Source organism: Elephantulus edwardii, unplaced genomic scaffold, assembly GCF_000299155.1.
Source record: "Elephantulus edwardii isolate Elephantulus edwardi_28Jun2011 unplaced genomic scaffold, EleEdw1.0 scaffold00027, whole genome shotgun sequence".
NCBI lineage: Eukaryota > Metazoa > Chordata > Mammalia > Macroscelidea > Macroscelididae > Elephantulus > Elephantulus edwardii.
This window is the reverse complement of record NW_006399777.1, coordinates 7,722,048-7,741,495: the sequence shown is the minus strand read 5'-3', so window position 1 is coordinate 7,741,495 and position 19,448 is coordinate 7,722,048. Positions and strand designations below refer to the sequence as shown.

The window sequence follows — 19,448 nt, the reverse complement described above, 5'->3', positions numbered from 1 at the left end:
TGTTGTTAAGTGCCGTCGAGTTGCAGGTGACTTATAGCGACCCTATGAAGGAGAGTCCTTGACGCTTGGGTGCCTTTCATCCTCTCTCCAGGTTCATAGGGTTTCCAGGGGCAAGCTAGTATGAAGAGATAGGAAAAAACCCATGTCTACACTTACAACTATCTAAAAAGATGCCTGTATAGACTGTTGCTCTGTGGGAGAAGGATGGGCACTCTCCCCACATGTGATTTACTGCCTCTGAAAACCCACCGGTCGGTTCTGACTTGATGCTGTGTATCATCGTCATTGTCATCGTCTTCATCTTCATCATCAGCAGCAGCAGCAAGAGCCAGGTCTCCCTAGTGATTGTCATATGACCAGACTTAGAATACTATGTTGTCGATTGCCTTCGAGTCGAGCACAGCTCACAGCAACACTATGAACAAAAGGCCTGAAGCCGCTCTACAGCTATCGACGTTTATCAAAGTTTCCGGAGGCAGGTTGTTTAGGAAGTGGATGTCGCTCCTGCTTAGCCATTGTGTATAATACAGCAGGAACTTTACCTAGAATTCATTCTGATTTGTGTTTCTAACATAAGCATCTCTGTGTTCTACTGTTGTTACCACTCCTGCTTCCTGGAATACTATACCACATTGAAAATGAGCAAAATAAACACAGGTATAATATTGCATGAAGGATACTAGACTAAAAAAAATGCCAACATTTTAAAATGATTCCTGATGGAGCTGCTAATTGTAGATATTCTAGCAAAAATCATTCACAATAGATCTCATAGTAGTAGGTTATAGGATCCCTAAAGATCAGAGTCAACCAGCTGTTAACATATTTTTTTTCCACTGGATCGATGTTAATGTACTTTTCAATAGATAAAAAAATGTACTGACTAGGTTGAAACAGGAAGGATTCTTGGATTATTTGCACTGTTTATAGATCAAACAAGTAGTAAAAAAAAAAAATTATCCTTTTCAGAAGGAGCTATCCATAGTGGTGCTGACTGCATTGCTTCCATTTGTTGATACATCTCAATTGATATTTCATCAATTCCTAGAGCACTGTTTGTGCCCCTGCCTTCTGTGAGACTTAGACTTTTCTCATCACTACCATTAATTTTCGATATGCTACTCCCTGCGGCGATGGTTGGATGTTATTTTTTTGTATGTGAAACCAGTTCTTTTTGGTACAGTGGCTGTGTGCCTCCCCTCATTTTCTTTTGGTGGTCTCTGCATGATTCCTGTTTTGCCCATAGAGTCCTTCAACATTGTAACTAGAAGCTTTTTTTCTTTAGTTCCATTTAAGAAATGCTAACTCATGTACTTTCCTTTGATTTTTAATTCTGTGTCTTTGCATATTTCATTATAATACCTTACTTTGTCTTTTTGGAGTTGTCCTTGAAATCTTCTCTTGAGTCTCTTAATTTCATCCACTCTCTATTCTAAGTTCAAGAGCAAATTTCAGTAACTCTTTGGCATCCATTTTTGTCTTTGTCTTTTTTTTTTATTTGCTTTCTCCATGTATAATTTTTTTAACCTACTTGTACAACTCATGTGACCTTTGGTCATTATTGTTAATATTCATACTTAGTATATATTCATAACTTATTTCTGTCCAGTCAGAACTAAATCACAGCTGACCCTTCATTGAGTTTCTGAGTCTGTAAGTCACATGTGAGTTGATTTTTCTCCCAGTACAATAACTAAAATATTGGAATCATCAGAGATTAGCCGATCAACCCCTATGGACTAAGACATAAAGATCATCAAGCTTCCTTACATAATACTGTTAATATTAAGAAAACTTAATACCATGAAATTATAAATAATCAGGAAGAAATATATCAAGAACTTGAATAGGGGATTTACTCAGGCAGAAAGATTTAGTGATAGGTTTGCATATATTAAGTGGCTCTACAACAACTAGTTACTTGCTATGCATCAGAGAGCTGGACAATGGCTAGGAATGTTAGAAGGAGAACTGATGCCTTTGAGCTATGGTGTAGGAGAAGGGTATTGAATATACCATGGACTGCTAGGAGAACTTGTTCGTCCTGGAGACGGTGAAGCCAGACTGCTCCTTGGAGGCAAGAATTCTGAAGCTCTGTCTGACATACTTTGGACATGTTGCCAGAAGGGACCAGTCCTTGAAGAGGGACGTCATGCTTGGGAGTGTGGAGGGGCAGCGCAGGAGAAGAAGACCCTTGATGAGGTGGATTGATTCAGTGACTGGGGTAATGGGGGTACGTGTGTCAGAAGACAGTAAGATTGGCACAGGATAGGGCAGGATCAGAGCTGATATACATAGGGTCACTGTGAGTCGCAGGCGACTTGACGGCATATAACAACTACAACTAATTGTGCACAAGGCAGATATTCCTGTGTCTTTTTAGGATACAGATAACGGTGACACATATCAAATACAAAGCATGTTCATAAAGTGTAATCCTTACTTTTTTCCTTCCTGGTGATTGTTACTTAGAAACACCAGTTTACGTGTCAACCGTTATGTATCTGAATTTGTACATTTCTTGGCATTGACATTGTTATTTTTTAATTTTAAAAACTGAAAGCCACCGGAATGGTAGGAACAGAGAACAGGAAACCTAAACTCAAGGGTAAGCCCCATCTTCTTGGAAAACAGGTCTGGCTGTGCTGTGAAATCTGGCTTCTGTTGCTAAGGTATCTCCCAGGTATACTCATTTACAAATCAATCTAGCAGAATGCCCAGGGGGAAGGTGAGGGAAAACCACAGCTTTAGATAGAAATGCAAAGATACTTTAAACCTGAAATGAAGAAAAAAACATATTCATTTGACTTAAATAAGGCCATAGGCTGAGTCTGAAATTGAATTCTAGTCTAGAGTTTGGGTGAGCATATCAATAAGTAGTGTATCATTCTTAATTTTTGTTGGACTTAAAGGGTGGGGACTTAGAAAAATAAGGAAGATGCTAGCTATCAAGATATCTCAATTTTGAAAGTAAATAAATATGCTTAGAAATACAGAGCTTACCATTCCTTTAAGTTTTAATTCAGTGGTTCTATGGGAGAATGAAATTTGACTCGACATTTTTATGTATTTCTGAGCATCGCATTTTTAGTGGAATGTATCTAATATTGTACTAAAAGTATTAAATCTTGTTTATACCTTTCTAATCTTTATAACCTCTTGAAAATGATTTTCTAAACTGTCAAAAGATAAACAATAATGATGATCACCTTATTTTTATTTTAATTTTTTTTCAACCCATGAAACCAAAAATAACAGTAAAAGCCTCGTGAGCAAAGTTACCGTAGCTTTTGGGGTTTTGTTTTTCTCCTCCTCTCGCTCATTCTCTGAGCTTCTAAGCAGTGGTGGTGGTTATATGCCATCAACCCCACTAGCGCACACGTTGTTAAGTATCTTCAAGAGTTAGACCCACAGTGACCTTATGATCATCCTGTGCCGTCTCTATCATCCCCAACAATCCATTGACACAGACTCATTGAGAGCTTTCCTCTCTCCTCTGCTTACCTTCCACCTTTCCAAGCATGATGTCCCTTTTCATGGAATAGCCTTTCCTAACGTGTCCAAAGTGCGTGAGACAAAATTTCACCATCCTTGCATTCAAGGAACGTACTCGGTACACTTTCTCCAAGACATAGCTCTTTGTTCTTTAGGCAGTCCGTGGCATATTTGGCACCCTGTCCAATACCACTACACAAATACATTGATTGTTTTCCCATCAACTTTAGTCATTGCCCAGCTCTCAGATACATAGCAGGTGATTAGAAAGACTGTGACTTGAATCTGGCACACCTTAGTCTTTAAACTGACATCATTGCTCTTCAGGGTTTTGGAGAGATAAACAACAATCACAGCCTTCCTTGTCCCGTACCATTTTCCACATTTCTTCTAGACTCAAGACCATTGTTCCAGTCTCTGTGTCAATCATTGAGGATAATAACAGGCCAATCAAAACAATGATTAAATATTTGTAAAAATCGTTGTGGCAATACTTGTTAACTATAACCTGACTCAGAGTTCTTTTAGTTAAATGTTGTTGTTATGTGCTTTCAAGTCACCTGTGACTCATAGCGACCCTATGTGCAAACCCCTAAACCGTGTTCTATCCAGTGCCAACCTCACTGTCTCTGATACACCTACCCCCCCATTACCCCAGTCACTAAATCAATCCATCTCATAGAGGGTCTTCCTCTCCTGCACTGTCACTCCGCCCTCCCAAGCATGACATCCGTCTCCAAGGACTGGTCCCTCCTTGCCAACATGTCCACAGTATGTCAGACAAAGCTTCAGAATCTTTGCCTCCAAGGAGGAGCCTGATTTAACCCTCTCCAGGATGAATCTGTTTGTTTTCTTAGCAGTCCATGGTATATGCAATACTCTTCTCCAGCACCAAAGCTCAAAGGCATCAACTCTCCTTCTATCACCCCTAGTCATTGCCCGGTTCTCTGACACATAGTGATAAATGCTTCTTGAGAAGTGAGATAATTTTTTGCTTTAGAACATCTCATTTCCATTTTCATTGGGTCAGAACTGCATCATAACTGGTCCTCTGTTAGGTGTCTAAGTTGTATTCAAACTACTAGAGAGGTAGGATCTGGGTATTCCTAGTCATCTACAATCCGCTTATCAATTGCAGAGTGTGTGTGTGTGTGTGTGTGTGTGTGTGTGTGTCTTCATGTGACAGAAACTGTTAAATGCTTACCTACTAGCGAAGATAGTTATGCCTCAGAGAGTTGGACAATGACTAGGGAGGACAGAAGGAGAGTGGATGCTTTTGAGCTGTGGTGCTGGAGAAGGGTACTGAATGTACCATGGACTGCCAGGAAAACAAACAGATTCATCTTGGAGAGGATTAAACCAGGCTGCTCCTTGGAGGCAAGGATTCTGGGGCTTCGTCTGACATACTTTGGACATGTTGCCAGGAGGGACAGGTCCTTGGAAAGGGACATCATGCTTGGGAGGGTGGAGGGACAGCGCAGGAGGGAAAGACCCTCTATGAGGTGGATTGATTCAGTGACTGGGGTAATCAGGATGGGTGTGTCGGAGGCAGTGCGGTTGGCGCAGGATAGAGCAGGGTTTAGGGCTGTTGTGCATAGGGTCGCTATGAGTCGAAAACGACTCGACGGCACATAACAATAACAACAACTAGCGGAGAGGGCGTTGGGCTGCCAACCCAAAGGCAGATGGTTAGAATCTACTAGCTGTTCGGCGGGGGCCGCATTGGGCAACCTCCTTCCAGGTAATTTACCTGCTTGCAGGGTCGGTTAGGAGGCAGTTTTGACTCTGTGGCAATGGACTGACTAGCCAAAAGGTTTGCAGTTTGAGCTCACCCAGAGACACTTTGTAAGCACGACACGAGGCTCTGCTTTCTGAAAGCCAGTGTAGAAAATCCTGTGGAGAAGTTTGTCTTCTGCGCACGTGAGGTCAGCCTGAGCCAGGATGGACATGCCAAACACTAACAACAAACGTGTGTTATAGAAAATCAAAACAAAGCACCACTCAGACTTCAACTACCTCAAATGCACTGCCAACGAGTCAGAACCCTCTGACAGCTGACCCTCCAGCAGGGTTTTTTGAGACTGTAAACTAGGGCGGGAGATTGCCCAGCCTTCTCCCAAGGAGATGTTGGTGGATTTAAACCACCAGACAGGCACTACCTTCGAGTTCACAGCAACAGAGCTTAAGGACATACAGTTGATGTTCATTAATGAAGTATCACACAGTTTTCTTTTCGCTGTGCTAGATTTTGAAAATGATGAAAAGATTATTACTTTGGCTTGTATAACTATGGTTCCGGGAATCTTTCTTTAAAATATGATTCAGTGAAGTGCTCTTTTTTCTCCCTCCTCCCTCCTTCCTTTCTTTAAGTATACTGGGGAATAAAATTGTCTCTGAAGAAGAATGCACCACTTAGCATTTTGAAATCTGATTTCATAGCCAAAGTAATCAGAACATCATTCAATTCAAACAAAGGAATTAAATCTAGAAAATAAGCTACATTTGCATCAAGTGTCTGGTTCCAAAATACCTCCTACACAAATGTGTTATGATGTGGACATTGCTTCCACAGCATTGCTGAAAGACTGAAATAATTTTCTCTCCTGCCCACCCATCGATGAGAACACCTCAGCCCCACATAATTTCCAAGACCATCTTTGATTTAAATGTACCGTTCCCTTTTCTTTCAGACTCTCATTATGAGAGGACTTTAATATTCCTTCGTGGGTTTTAGGCATAATTCACCTCCTCCCTCGATAGAAATGAGCCCTATTTATGCTCGAAACAAATGCAACAAAAGATGAGGAGGCAACTCCCTCAAAGCCAGTGGCCTTTTTTCTGCTTTTAATTTCTCTTTCTGCTGTTGGCTGATGGGATAATTGTCCCCCGGGGTTCTTGGTGGTTCTTGTCACAGACGTTTGGTGATGCCATTTTAAATGCAGGCTCAGAATGATTCCAGGGAGCAGAACGAGGGTTTGAGCACTCTGAGTGGTGGCTGGCCGGAGCTCTGTGCATTGCTTGGTTGGGTTTTGAGGAAGAAGGATGAGAGGAGGTGGAGGAAAGGCTGGGAGGTTAAAGAGGGTGGGGAATTAGCAGTATACACAGACAAGAAGCATGTTTCAGGCCACTGCGACCTTCCACCCTACTCGACTATAGCAGAACCCAGATAAGCAACAAAGCGGTTGCCATCTTAAATTAACTTTCTAGTGTTTAAACGGCTGCGGACCAGTTTGAAAGCCATCTACAGGAGCTGGTTCTACAGAAGCTGTTGGCTGGGATTTGGTGAGGGCTAGGGTGGAATGTTGATTTGCTAAGGGAAGTGAGGACATATGATAAGGCCTCCTATTTAAAAACTCATTAGGGCACTTGGGCCTGCGGCCCTCAGGCCTGGTTGAAATTGATTTGGGTCAAACATTCTACTAGGTGGCACAGCACTGGTCTGTGCATTACTGTACAGAGGTAACTCATGGTTGCTGTGATGCTAAACACTGTGACACTGATGTGTCAAATGTGATAATGGTTATCCATGGTGGACAGTGTTTGGTGGAGCTCTCCAATTAAAACAAGCTTGGAAGCAGGAGTTGATCTGAAATGGCTTACCTCCGGAAACTCTATGAACAGTGCTCAGATCTTTTGTTCATAGGGTTGCTGTGAGTTGTCTACAACTCCACAGTACTTAACAAAAACAACAACAGTGTTTAATCAGAGATACTGAAGAGTGCATTTCTTTGGTTTATGAAGGATTGACATGAGTATAGAAGTTACTAGAAACATCTCAAATGCTCATCAGCTGGCCAATAGAAAAAGAAAGCACTTAAAGTTTTTCTTTCACGGGGGCATTTACTGGTTGCCTTCTGGTTAATTGCAAGTTGGTGTGAAGCCATGCCTTTTAGAGTAAAATCTAAGGGTGTAGAAAACCAGATACCACTCCTAAGGTGAATACATGGTTGTGCCTCACATTTGTCATTTTAAATGAAAACAGCTTGGCCCCAAACACCACCTACTGTGTAATTCATCTATAGAACTTCTCTGTTGTTGTTGTTGTTGTGTACCGTTGAATCAGAACCAACTCTTAGCTGACCCTCCTGTGGGTTTTCAGAGGCATTGAATTACACGGAAGGAGATTGCCTATCCTCCCATGAAGCAACAGGTAGATTTGAACTGTGTGCCTTTTGTATTGCAGTGTAGCTTCTTACCAAAATTTGAGGTTATGGTGCAGGTTTTGACAGTGAGGCTGGAAGGAGAGTTGATGAAGTTATGTGAATGCTAAAGTCCCATTGTGCAAATTGTCCAATCCCATCAAATTCTATGCTGAGAATGGCATCTATATATAAACGTTTATTGAATATAAGTTCTACCTCAATGAGTTTTCTAAAACAGTATGGTGAATTTCTCCAAAAAGAGAGAAACAGCAGCGAGAGGATCGTTTAATACCTACAAGCGAACTGAAAATGATGAGGCAGCCCGAGGCCTCATCAAGAATCTGGGTAACGATGAATTAGCTCCTGATACATTAAAGCGTCAGTGCCAGGCGCAAATGATGACATGTCTGAGTTCTCCAGAATCTGTGCAACTTTGCCCTTTAATCACTAACCCATTTCTTAGCACCGTCGAGTCAGAACTGACCCACAGATAACCCTCCAGCAGGTTTTTAGAGGTGGTGAATGGCATGGGAGGAGATGGCCTATCTTTCTCCAATGGAGCAGCTGGTGGATTCAAACCGTGTTCCTTTGGGATTGCAGCACAGATTCTTACCACTAGGCTATATCTCTAGCTCCCAATGATTTTCACTGTTTTCATTTAGAACAAATGTTTAGAACACTTAGACAATACAGAAGAAGCCCTGGTGGCACAGTAATTAAGTATTTGGTTACTCACCAACAGGTGGGAGGTTTAAACCCAACAGTGGCTCCTTTGGAGAGAGACCTGGCAGTTTTTCCTTAGAGAGAGCATACAATACTCTGAGGCTGTTCTATTATGTCCTATAAAATCAACACAGCATGGCAGGGACAAAAGGTATCCAATCAATTCCCATTGTAGTCCATTCACTTCTGATTTATAACAGTCATTGTCATGTCAGATGGACTTTGGCTGAAAGCAAAGAGTACCATAGGAATATTTGGTTTTTATTGACTGTGCAAAGGCATTTGGCTGCATGGATCACAACAAATTGTGGCTAACCTTGGAAGGAATGAGAATCCCAGAACACTTGATTATGCTCATGTGAAGCCTATAGTTGGACCCGGAAGTATTTCTCAGAACAGAACAAAGGGACACTGCATGGTTCAAAATCAAGAAAGGAGTATGTCAGGGATGTATCCTTTCTCTAAACCTTTTTAATCTATCTGCTGGAGGTTATTCTGGAGGCCAGACTTTATGAAGAAGAGTATGGCATCAGGATTGGAAGAAGGCTCATCAACCTGCGTTACACGGATGACAGCACCCTGCTTGCCGAAACTTAGAAGGACTTGAAGCATTTGCTGCAGAAGGTCCGGGACTGAATTCTCCATAAAGGATCTCATCTCAACATCAAGAAGATAAAGACTTTCACTACTGAACCAATCGGCACATCATGATACATGGAGAAGAGACTGAAGTTGTTAACAGTTTCATCTTGCTTGGGTCCACAATCAACACTCTCGGCACCAGCCATCAGGAAATCAAAAGACAAGTTGTTTTAGGAAAGTCTGCTGCCAGGGACCTCTCCGGAGCAATAATAAGCATTGATGACCATCTAGAGACCAGCGTGGGCCTGATCCAGGCCATGGTCTTCTCAATTACTTACCATGCACCTTAGAGTTGGACAGTGACTAAGGATGACGTTAGAAGAGTCAGTACTTTTGAGATGTGGTGCTGGAGAAGAGTATTTAGCCAAGAGAGACAGTCTATTCTGGAAAGGGTGAAACTAGATTGCTTCATGGAGGCAAGGATTTTAAAGCTCCATCTCATGTACTTTGAGCCTGTTGCCAGGAGGGACCAACCCTTGAAGAAGGATATTTATTATGCTTGAACAGATAGACGGTCAGTGCAGAGAGGAAGACCCTGGATGAGACCGGTTGATGTGATAATTGAATCATTGGACTCAGGTGTGTTGGAAATGGTGAGGTTGGCACAGCTTAGGGTAGGGGTCAGTGCGTCTATTCACAGGGTCCCTATGCATCATAATCAACCTAAGGGCACAAAACAATAAGTGGAGAGAGGCTATGAGTTAACTGACTCTGATTATTTGAAATGCGAGATAAGAGGCGGAATACATCATTTAATTGTTTAGGAGAATTAAGAAATTATAATGTGTCACGCAAGTTGAATTCTAGAACATCGTGTCTCGGATACATTCTTAATGTTCTTTGTGTTGTGATCTCATCAAAATCAAGCCCATTGTGCAAACTGTCTTGGAACTTTGCATCCAAGTTAAAAGTTCAGGCACTTGTTGGTAATCCTCAGAAGTCACGACTGTCTGCCGTACGTTGGAAGCATTTGGAAGTGTTATGATGTTTTTCACCGTGTGAGAAGTGGATGAGACGCCAGGGACAGACCTCTTGAGAAGTCTGAGATTCTTGTTCCCACTCAAGTTCACATGCTGTGCCGTGGAGAAAACCTCATAGTCACGTTTATTGTTCTTAGTGGGCTCATTACTCACTGTGCCAAGGAAGCCTCTTGAATGATCACATTTAAACCCCATCCCAGCTATGGGGGTTGGACACAGAAGCAGAATGCTTGCTCAAGCTTACAGGAATTTGGATCTGCTGTTAACAGTTCACAACCACCGATATGGCCTATGGCTTGGTGAGAACCCGAAACCTGTCACCGTTAAGTTGATTGCAATGCACAGTGATCTGTTGGACAAGGTGGAACTGAGCATATGGCTTCTAAGGTGGTAAATCTTTATAGAAGCTCTGATGGGCTAATGGTAAAGAGTGCTGTCACCCACCCATAGACAAGCAGTTCGAATCCACCAGCTACTCTACACATATGTGTAGATATGTTTTAGAGGTGTAGATCACTAAAAAGATGTGCAATTCCTTCCTGGACTATTTACTGCTTCTGCAAACTGGCGAGAGGGACAGCTCTGGGTTGGTTCTGACTCCACGACCCCCAAACAACCCTGGGTCTTTATAGAACAGGAATGGTTGGTGGGTCAAAGACGCATTCTTTTGATTAGCAGTTGGACACATTCAGATTTGTATGGATCACTTGCTTGTCCTGTTTTGTGGACGATGTGGAAAACAGAACCTATTTCTAGAACCAACTCTAAGAACCCCGAATAGTGTGCCTGTCACACAGCAGTGTTCTGGTTGGGGCAATGATGGATGCACTATGGACAGACCTCTGTGTAAGACCACTGGTATTAATAAATATTTGGATTTTGATTCTGCTTTTAATTTTACTTAAGGTTTAGCAAACTGGAACAATTGTTGATCTTAAATGAGAAAATGGTTAGCATGCAGATTCTAATGGGTACATTTATCATCTCCTTATCATATCGAGCTTCGAGCTTATTGTCTTTTATTTTTCAAAGTAGAAATGCCATTTCTTAGACTAAAAATGTTCTTTATTATGTGTGCAGTAGATTGAAGCTGTACAGATTGGCTTTTTAATGAAATAGGCAACATTCCAATGGAACTGACAAGCTTTATTTCTATTTGTTTTATTTTTTTTTCTCATTACAGATGGACCCGATTCAGAAAGCTGTAATAAATCATACGTTCGGGGTTCCTCTTCCTCATCGAAGAAAGCAAATCATATCATGCAACATTTGCCAGTTGAGATTTAATTCCGATGTAAGTTTATCATTCAGTATTCACTGAAAAAAAAAGTATTTTGCTGGTGTAATCTTGCAGGAGAAAAGATTTCTCAAACATTTTTCTTCAATAACTGAGCATGTCAGAATTCAATGATAAAATTTTAACTCCTTCTATGTTTTGACTTTTGAATTTATTATACTCTATTCAACTGTTTAATCCTGGGCAAAATCACACATACATGATTGTGAATATACACAGGAAAATGTTTTATAATGTTTTAAAAACACTGTGTGTGTGCAGTATGTTTTTCTCTGGATACCAGTCAGACTTAGGGACATTCAGCCACACCTCTGAAAAAAGGGAGTGAATTCTTTCAGGGCCCAGACTGTTTCCTTTGTCAGACTTGAGACTTCCAAGTCCACCCTTTTGTCTTCGATTATCTTAGTCTGTGAGCTTTCCCACGATTCCTTTGGGATCATTAGCGTTGTAACAGGAGGTCCCAAATCTCTCAAAGCACTCAAGTGCTAAAACAATAAAATTTAAGTGGAGATCAGGTGATTCACTTTCCCCACCTTTCTTAAGGACTAAGGAGAACTCTGGTTTCATCTCAGTGATGCTGACTTTGGCTGGTGGCCAATAAGAAAAACATTTGCCCCCCAAAACCAACTTTATTTATTGATTATGTCGATCAGAAATAAAAAGTCATTGTGTGATGGAGAGAAAAGAAAAGAGTGATGTTAATCTGAAAGGAGTAAATTAGGCTCTAAGACTTTTTTGTTTTTTTTTACACTCTGGGTAAACCTAGTCACCTTCTATCACAATGGTCTCTCCCAAGCTACCGTTTAGTCTTAAATTTGTATACAGTGGGATGAGCTAAGAGAATTGGACTAGGGAGGATGTGAGGCCCTCTAGGCCGTGGGCTTTCCAGGAAAGCAGATCGTCTAGGTGTGCTCTCTGCTGAGGAGCATGGCCCATCAGACAGTCCGGCATTGAATATGGCACAAAGTAAAATGTCTAGTTCCTGCTACAGGAAAATCTCCTTTTAAAACTAAAAAAAAAAAAAAATATTTACTGTCTATTGTTTTTGTACTGAATAGCACAATCATTGTGTAGTTTTATAACACTTTTGCTGATGTTCTAAAAAGGAGGAACCTAGCCAATGCATCCTAGTGATTTGATAAGAAGGCCCTCTGGTGATTTCATGCATAAGGAGTTACAGTGCAAACCCACAGGTTCGCGGTTCAGATCCACCAGTAGCTGTTTGGGGGAAAGTCAGACAATCTCCCTTGTGATTTGCAGTCTCCCGAATCCCTGCAGAGGGTCAGCCCTGAGTCGATTTCATCTGTATGGCATTGAGTGTGAGGAGTTTGATGGCTTGGACTTTAGATGTTGAACCATGTATAGTATCTGCCGCTATAAAACAGAACGCACCAGACTGTCTGTAGCAATTTATTTGATGAGGGCTTTGTCATTTGTTTAATATTGGATTTTACGTAAATTTTGGGAAATGTACCAGTTCATTAGGAATAAAATCCATCCAGGTGGTGAGCGCTGTGAACTGCTGGATTGTCTTCTGGCAGCTGCGACCGAGACCTCGCATGCTAACAAGAGCGCTGGGCTCGGTGGTGGCAGCTCTGACGATTTCTGAACACCTGGCAAACATTCACAGCCCTCAAATTGTTAGTTTTAAGTGGTTTGCTCATAGTTCTCGTGTCCTTAAATCCTGCTGGAATTTCACTGTTGGACTGGTCAGATAATGATAATGAAGCCTTCCAGAGAGCTGACGTGACAGCCTTAGTTATGTGATGCTACAGTAACCAGCAAGTGGGAAACTTTAACAAAGTGAGCTATTAGCGTCCAGTTTAGAAGGCAGTTGTTGTGTGTCATCAAGTCAGAACTGACCCATATCCGAACCTCCCATGAGTTTTCAGAGGCGGTAAATTGCACAGGAAGAGGCTGCCCATCCTTCCTCTCTTCTCACAGAGCAGCTAGTGGGTTTGAACCATGTGTCTTTGGGATTGTAGCTCAGCTTCTCACTAGGCCACCAGAGAGGGCAGCTTGAGGCGGAGATTTCAAGTATGGAAATACAAACGAAGAGGAACAGTTGTAAGCAGACACTAGCGTTTGGAACATGGGATGTGAGAACCATGAATGTAGGAAAATTAGATCTTGTTAAGGAAGGAATGGAACGCATAAATATTGACATACTAGGTATTGTGGAGATGAGATGTACTGGCATGGGGGTCCATAGAGGATAGATGTTCAAATTTGGAGGGCTAGCTCTAGGTGAAGGGCCCTCTCTCCCTGTTACTGTGGAGGGAAGGCCTTGCTGACTTCAGCATCCATAGATGTCACATATTCTGGCATTCCCTGATGTCATGCAGTCTTGTCGACCAGGGACCTCCAAAAGATGCAATCCACTCTCAGTGACAATTTCTTAGTGGTATGAAACGTTCCTCCTCATATAAAAGTTATCACTGGTCACATCCTAGGAAGACTTCCCTTACATCCAATGGAATAGGAGATGGGAATCAGAAGTGCTACTTTCTACCCCTAGTCCTCCTACAATTATTTGATATAAGCAATCATGGGACAAATGTCCAAGCATGGTTTCCTTTTCCAAGACTAGTCGCTCCTGGCCACGTGCCCAAAGTTTATAAGACGGAACTTCAAAATCCTTGCTGCCTCCAAGGAGAAAATGGTTTCATTCTCTCCAAGACAGACCTATCTGTTTTCTTGGCAGTCCATGATATGTTCAATACTCTTCTCCAGCACCAAAATTTGAAGGCATCGATTCTTTTGTCATCCTTAGTCATTGTCCAACTCTCTGATGCATGGCAAGTAATTGCTAAGAGTATGGCCTACATCAGAGACACCTTAGTCTCTAGACTAACATCATTGCTCTTTAGCACTTTGATCTGATTCACTGGCTGCTTTATTTTCTAGTTACCCAGTGATGTAATATATTCTTATGTCTTAAGGATTAGAATGTGGAGATTTGGGAGAGGTCATTTTTCTGCCCACTACAGACTTTACTATAGATGTTTCCTTTGAGCCTGAACTGAAGCTGATGACACCCTCCATTCATCAGACAATTGCTCAGCCCAGTTTCTTTGTTCTTTCTGAACTGAACACATGTCGATTCATTGTTCTCATATATTTACTTTACTGCGGTCTTGAATCTTGGTGACATAACACATCATGTACCAGGCTGCTGACCAAGAGGTCAGCAGTTCCAATACCCCAGCTACTCTGTGGAGTAAAGAGTCCTCTCCTGTAATCTGTACAGTCTCAGAAACTCGACGGATGGTTATTGTGAGCAGGAATCAACTTCTGAGAGAGTTTAACAACTCTGTAGTATTAATCAGTAAGAGGGGTTAATACGCACACCCGTGTTTATTGCTGCTTTGTTCACAATAGCAAAGAGTTGGAAACAAACCAAGTGCCCATCAACAAACGAATGGATAGAGAAGCTGTGGTATATTCACACAATGGAATACTACGCTGCATTTAAAAACTAGGAACTCATGAAGTATTTTGCAAAATGGGTGACCCTGGAGGACATTATGCTGAGTGAAATATCTCAGTCACAAAAGGACAAATACTGCATAGTGTCACTGTTGTAAAATGGGACTGACATCGGGATTGGGAGGAAACGAAGAAAAGAGGGGATAAATAATATATACTATGTTAAAACAGATGAGGGAGAGAACTATTTAAAAGGAATATATGATTAGGTATTATTTTCATGACAAGAGTCCTCAATGAAAGCTTCATAGTAGAACGGACTGGGGGCGGAGGGTGAATTGTATAACAAAGTTTGTTGTTTTTTTTTTTAACTTTTCAAAGAGGAGCTAACTGGTGGGGAGGGATGGTCGGGGCGGGGGGGAAGTGCAACAATGAATGAATGGAAATCAAAAATCTCTGAAAACTTTCATTAAAATAATTTTAAAAAGCTAGAAAAAACAAGTTAATATGCTGGAAATATTAGATGTGTTTCCTCACTGATTGGTCATGACCATGAATAAGAATTTTACAAACTATTTAGATGTTGAGTACCAAGGTGAAATAAATTTACCATCTTTATACATGAAAATAGCCAACATAAGAACCAAAATATGTAAATATGTGTGTGTTTACATAAAATAAATCATTTTATTTCTAACAGCTTTATCATTCCACAAATGCCATGCCATTTTATCCTTTCCAGATGAGTCTAGGATTTTTTTTTCCCTTTCTTAAACCTAAGATCTTTCTTGAAAAATAACACTGTAATTTGGTTGTATGCTTGATTCACTCTTCTATCACAGAGAAAAGTATTTTTGCGGTATCAACTTTTTAAAATTTCAAAGCCACTTCCCCTTCCAAATAAAAAATAATAACTTGTGCTGCTTTAATCCTCTGAAGCATGGCAATCCAATTTTCTCTTTCTGTTTTTATTTATTTTAACCTTTTATATTTAAATTTTACATCAGTCTATGCCTGATTGCGGTCTTATACATTTTCTTTATACATTTCCCTTAGAAATGGCATAAGTAATATGGGCTTCAAATCAAATTGTCATCTCATGCCATAGACTTTTTCTCAAAAACAAAGTAAACCACAAAACCCCCTCTATACTCAAATGGGGTTTGGAGCGTTATGCAGAGACTTCCAATTAAATGCTGAAAGGTTTCTATTTGTCCAATTATCAGCACCTTAAAATGAGTGTTAATTACCATCAGGCTTCAGTAAGTTAATAAGTCTGCTTTTGAATGGTAACTTATGTGGAGGAAAGCGTGAATATAAGATTAAGTGAAGTAGAAAATAGGTTCTCATTGGTTGCTTATTGAAGGGAAACCTTTTGTTGAATCGGTTCTTATTCAAATAGAATTTTGAAATGGCAGCATCTAAGAGACGTTATGTTTAGCCTTGTAACAGTGAGATTTTATAAGATGCTCGCTGGGGGGTGGTGGAAGGAGCTTGTCCGTGAGTTCATAGTGACCTTGTGTAAAACAGAATGAAATGCTGCCTAACACTAGGCCACCTTTATCATTTCCGCTGTGTTCAAACTGCTGCCAATTTCAAATGCTAAGAGTGACATGTAAGTGACTTGTAAACGGCCACGTGGCCAGTGGCTGTCAGGGCGGAGACCACGCTTGCCTCTCTGCTGTTTCCATTTATCTGGTCAGTGGGGAGCAGCACACCCGCTTACAGGTTCATCTAGGAAGTGTTTGAATAATGGCATGGATGGAGGCCCGGGTGTCTCCGGTTACAGCAGTCTTTCCTAGAGAGAGAGCTTGGACTTCCTTTACGAAGTTTACAGGGTGTAACCGTAGCTGTTCTGTACAGCCGCTCCCTGGCCAGTGCTCACTCACACGCACTCACGGGTCCTTTCAAAGACATCAGTTATATTTCGACACATTGACAATCAAAGCAGAAAATGCAGTAAATACATTAAAATAAGTTTACTGGCTAGATCACAGTAGCTACTTGTTTGAAACTCAGGGACAGTCAATAATTAATTACTGGAGGGGGCAATTAATAAACCAGGATGAAATAAAAATGTAAAAAACTCAAAACCAAGAAAAACACCTTGTAGAGGACTCAAGTCCCCTCACGGGGGTATCACTGGGGCCTTCCTCATCTTTGGGCGCCCCTCTTTTCATCACGCTTTGCTTCACTTCTCAGCTGCGGTTGTTTACTTTTGTTTTTTACAAATTGAAGGTCTAAGGCAGCCGTGCTTCTTGTACGTCCATGAGCATCATTTTTCTACAAGCATGTTCTCACTGTATGTGTGTCACAGTGTGCTAATTCTCAAAAATATTTTCAATATTTCCAATACTGAAATATAATGCTATTAGACACATCTAAAGATAGACGATGAATAAAGAAGCCAAAAACAGAATGATGCCAAGAAGCCTTTGAGTTGTGGTGTGAATGAAGCCTATTGACTATGTCACGGGTTGCAAAAAAGTGTGGACGGAGCTGTCTTGGAGGAATTGCACCCAGAGTCTCCTTAGATTGTGGAACTTCATCTCCCTTTCTTTGGGCATTCCCTTAGAGTGAGAAATCATGCTGAGAAAGTTTTTTGGTGCTGCTGGGTCAACTACAATTCACAGCAATGCTGTGGCCGACAGATCCAAACCTTGACTCATCTTGAGCCATCCACCTCATCTCTGACATGCATGAGCCCTTTGCTGCAGCTCTGCTGTCAATCCGTCTCATAGAGGATCTTCCTCTCTCTCATTGACCCTCCACCTTTCCAAGCGTAATGTCTTTTTCCAAAAACTGGCTCTTCTTAACATGTCCAAAGTAGGTGAGGTGAATTTTCATTCTACTTGCTTGTAAGGACTACCCAGGTGAACTTTCTCCAAGATAGATAAAGATAATATAGATGAAATAGATATAGATGAACTATAAATGAGATCTATTATCTGTCCATCCATCCATCCATCGGGACATTAGTACTATTTTCCAATGCCACAGATCAAAGACATCAATTCTTCTTTATTCTTCCATATTATCCAACTTTCAGATGCACAGCAAGTAATTGAAAAGGTATCATGGTTTGGATCATATGTAACTTAGTCTTCAAGTTAATATCACGGCTTGTCACTATTTTAGAGTAGTTCCTGACAGCAGAATTCCTAGGAAAAAATGTACATAAGGGCTGTGTCCTTTCTTCGTACCTCTTCAATCTGTGTCATGAAGAAATCAGCCAAGAAGCTAGACTTTATGAAGAATATTGTGGCATCAGTCACAGAGGAAGACTCATTAACAGCCTGCATTGTGCAGATGACACACAACCTTCTTTGGTGAAAAAGAGGAGAATTAAGCATGTTTGTTACAGAAGATAAATTTCTACAGCCTTCAATATGGATTACAAGTCAACATCAAGAAAACAAAAATCCTCACCGCTGCACCAGTAGACATCATAATAGATGGAGAACAGATGGGAATTGTCTTACTTGCAAAAGATAGAGGGTTAGGAAAAGAGAGGAAGACCCTCAGTGAGATGGATTAGTGCAGTGACGCCTGCAGTGGGCTTGAGCATGGCAGAGGCTGAGGATGCTGTAGCATAGGGCAGGCTCAGATCTGTTGGGTCACTAAGTCATAATCAACTAGATTCCCCCTCACAATGATATTGTACATTTCATAGACTGTAAGGTATAGTATATACAGTCGCCCTGATGACCTAGTGATAGTAAGCTACTCTACAATATCAAAGGTGTGCGTGGTTCAAATCCACAAGCTGCTTAGTGTTCCTGCATGCTGCATAGTATTCCATTGTGTGAATGTACCATAATTTCCCAATCCATTCTTTTGTGGTTGGACATTTGGGCTGTTTCCATGTTCTTGCAATGGTGAATAATGCTGCTATGAACATTGGTGTACAAATCTCACTTTGAGCCTCAGTTCTCATATTCTCAGGGTATATTCCAAGTAGCGGAATAGCTGGGTCATATGGAATTTTATGTTCGGCCTTTTGAGGAAGCGCCAAACTGCCTTCCAGAATGGTTGCACCATTTTACAATCCCCCCAATGGTGTATATGAGTTCCTTTCTCGCCACATCCTCTCCAGCATCTATCACTTGCTGCCCTGTTTAACTTTTCCACTGTTACTGGTATGAGACGGCACCTCATTGTGGTTTTGATTTGCATCTCTCTTATTGCCAGTGATTTGGAGCATTTCTCCATGTGTGTTTACGATTTGAATATCTACCTCTGTGAAAATTCTTTCCAAGTCTTTTGTCGATTTTGTACTTGGGTTATTCTAGCTATCACTTCCGGTTTGGATTCTCTAGCACAGCCTGCAGTCTACAGACATGCGCAAGAGATGCTGTAGTTGCTACCACTCTCGCAATCAGATGTTAGTAGTTCATTGCGTCTCCAAGGAGAAAGGCTCCTAAATTCTACACATGCTGTGTAAGGATCAAATCCCAGAGCAGGCTCTAAAAGCAGAGGTCAAGGGAGCCAGGTGGAAGTATAGGAAAAACATTGGATCTAAAATTAGACAGCCCGTGCTTTAGACTTGTACTCAAAAATCCTCCCTAACCATGGACTGCTAGGAAAACAAACAGATTCATCCTGGAAAGGGTTAAACTGGGTGGCTCCTTGGAGGCAAGGATTCTAAGGCTCCGTCTAACATACTTTGGACATGTTGTGAGGAGAGACCGGTCCTTGGAGAAGGACATCATGCTTGGGAGGGTGGAGGGACAGCGCAGG

The 19,448-nt window shown here is 41.3% G+C and overlaps 1 protein-coding gene across 1 annotated transcript in view; it reads left to right on the top strand.

Moving 5' to 3' along the window:
- The window catches only part of ZNF385D (zinc finger protein 385D), a 343,402-nt gene that overhangs the window by 138,782 nt on the left and 185,172 nt on the right, over positions 1-19,448 (top strand). The window contains exon 3 of the mRNA XM_006883410.1: positions 11,166-11,276. Within this exon, the coding sequence (XP_006883472.1) occupies positions 11,166-11,276 (111 nt within the window). The remainder of the gene's footprint in view (positions 1-11,165; positions 11,277-19,448) is intronic.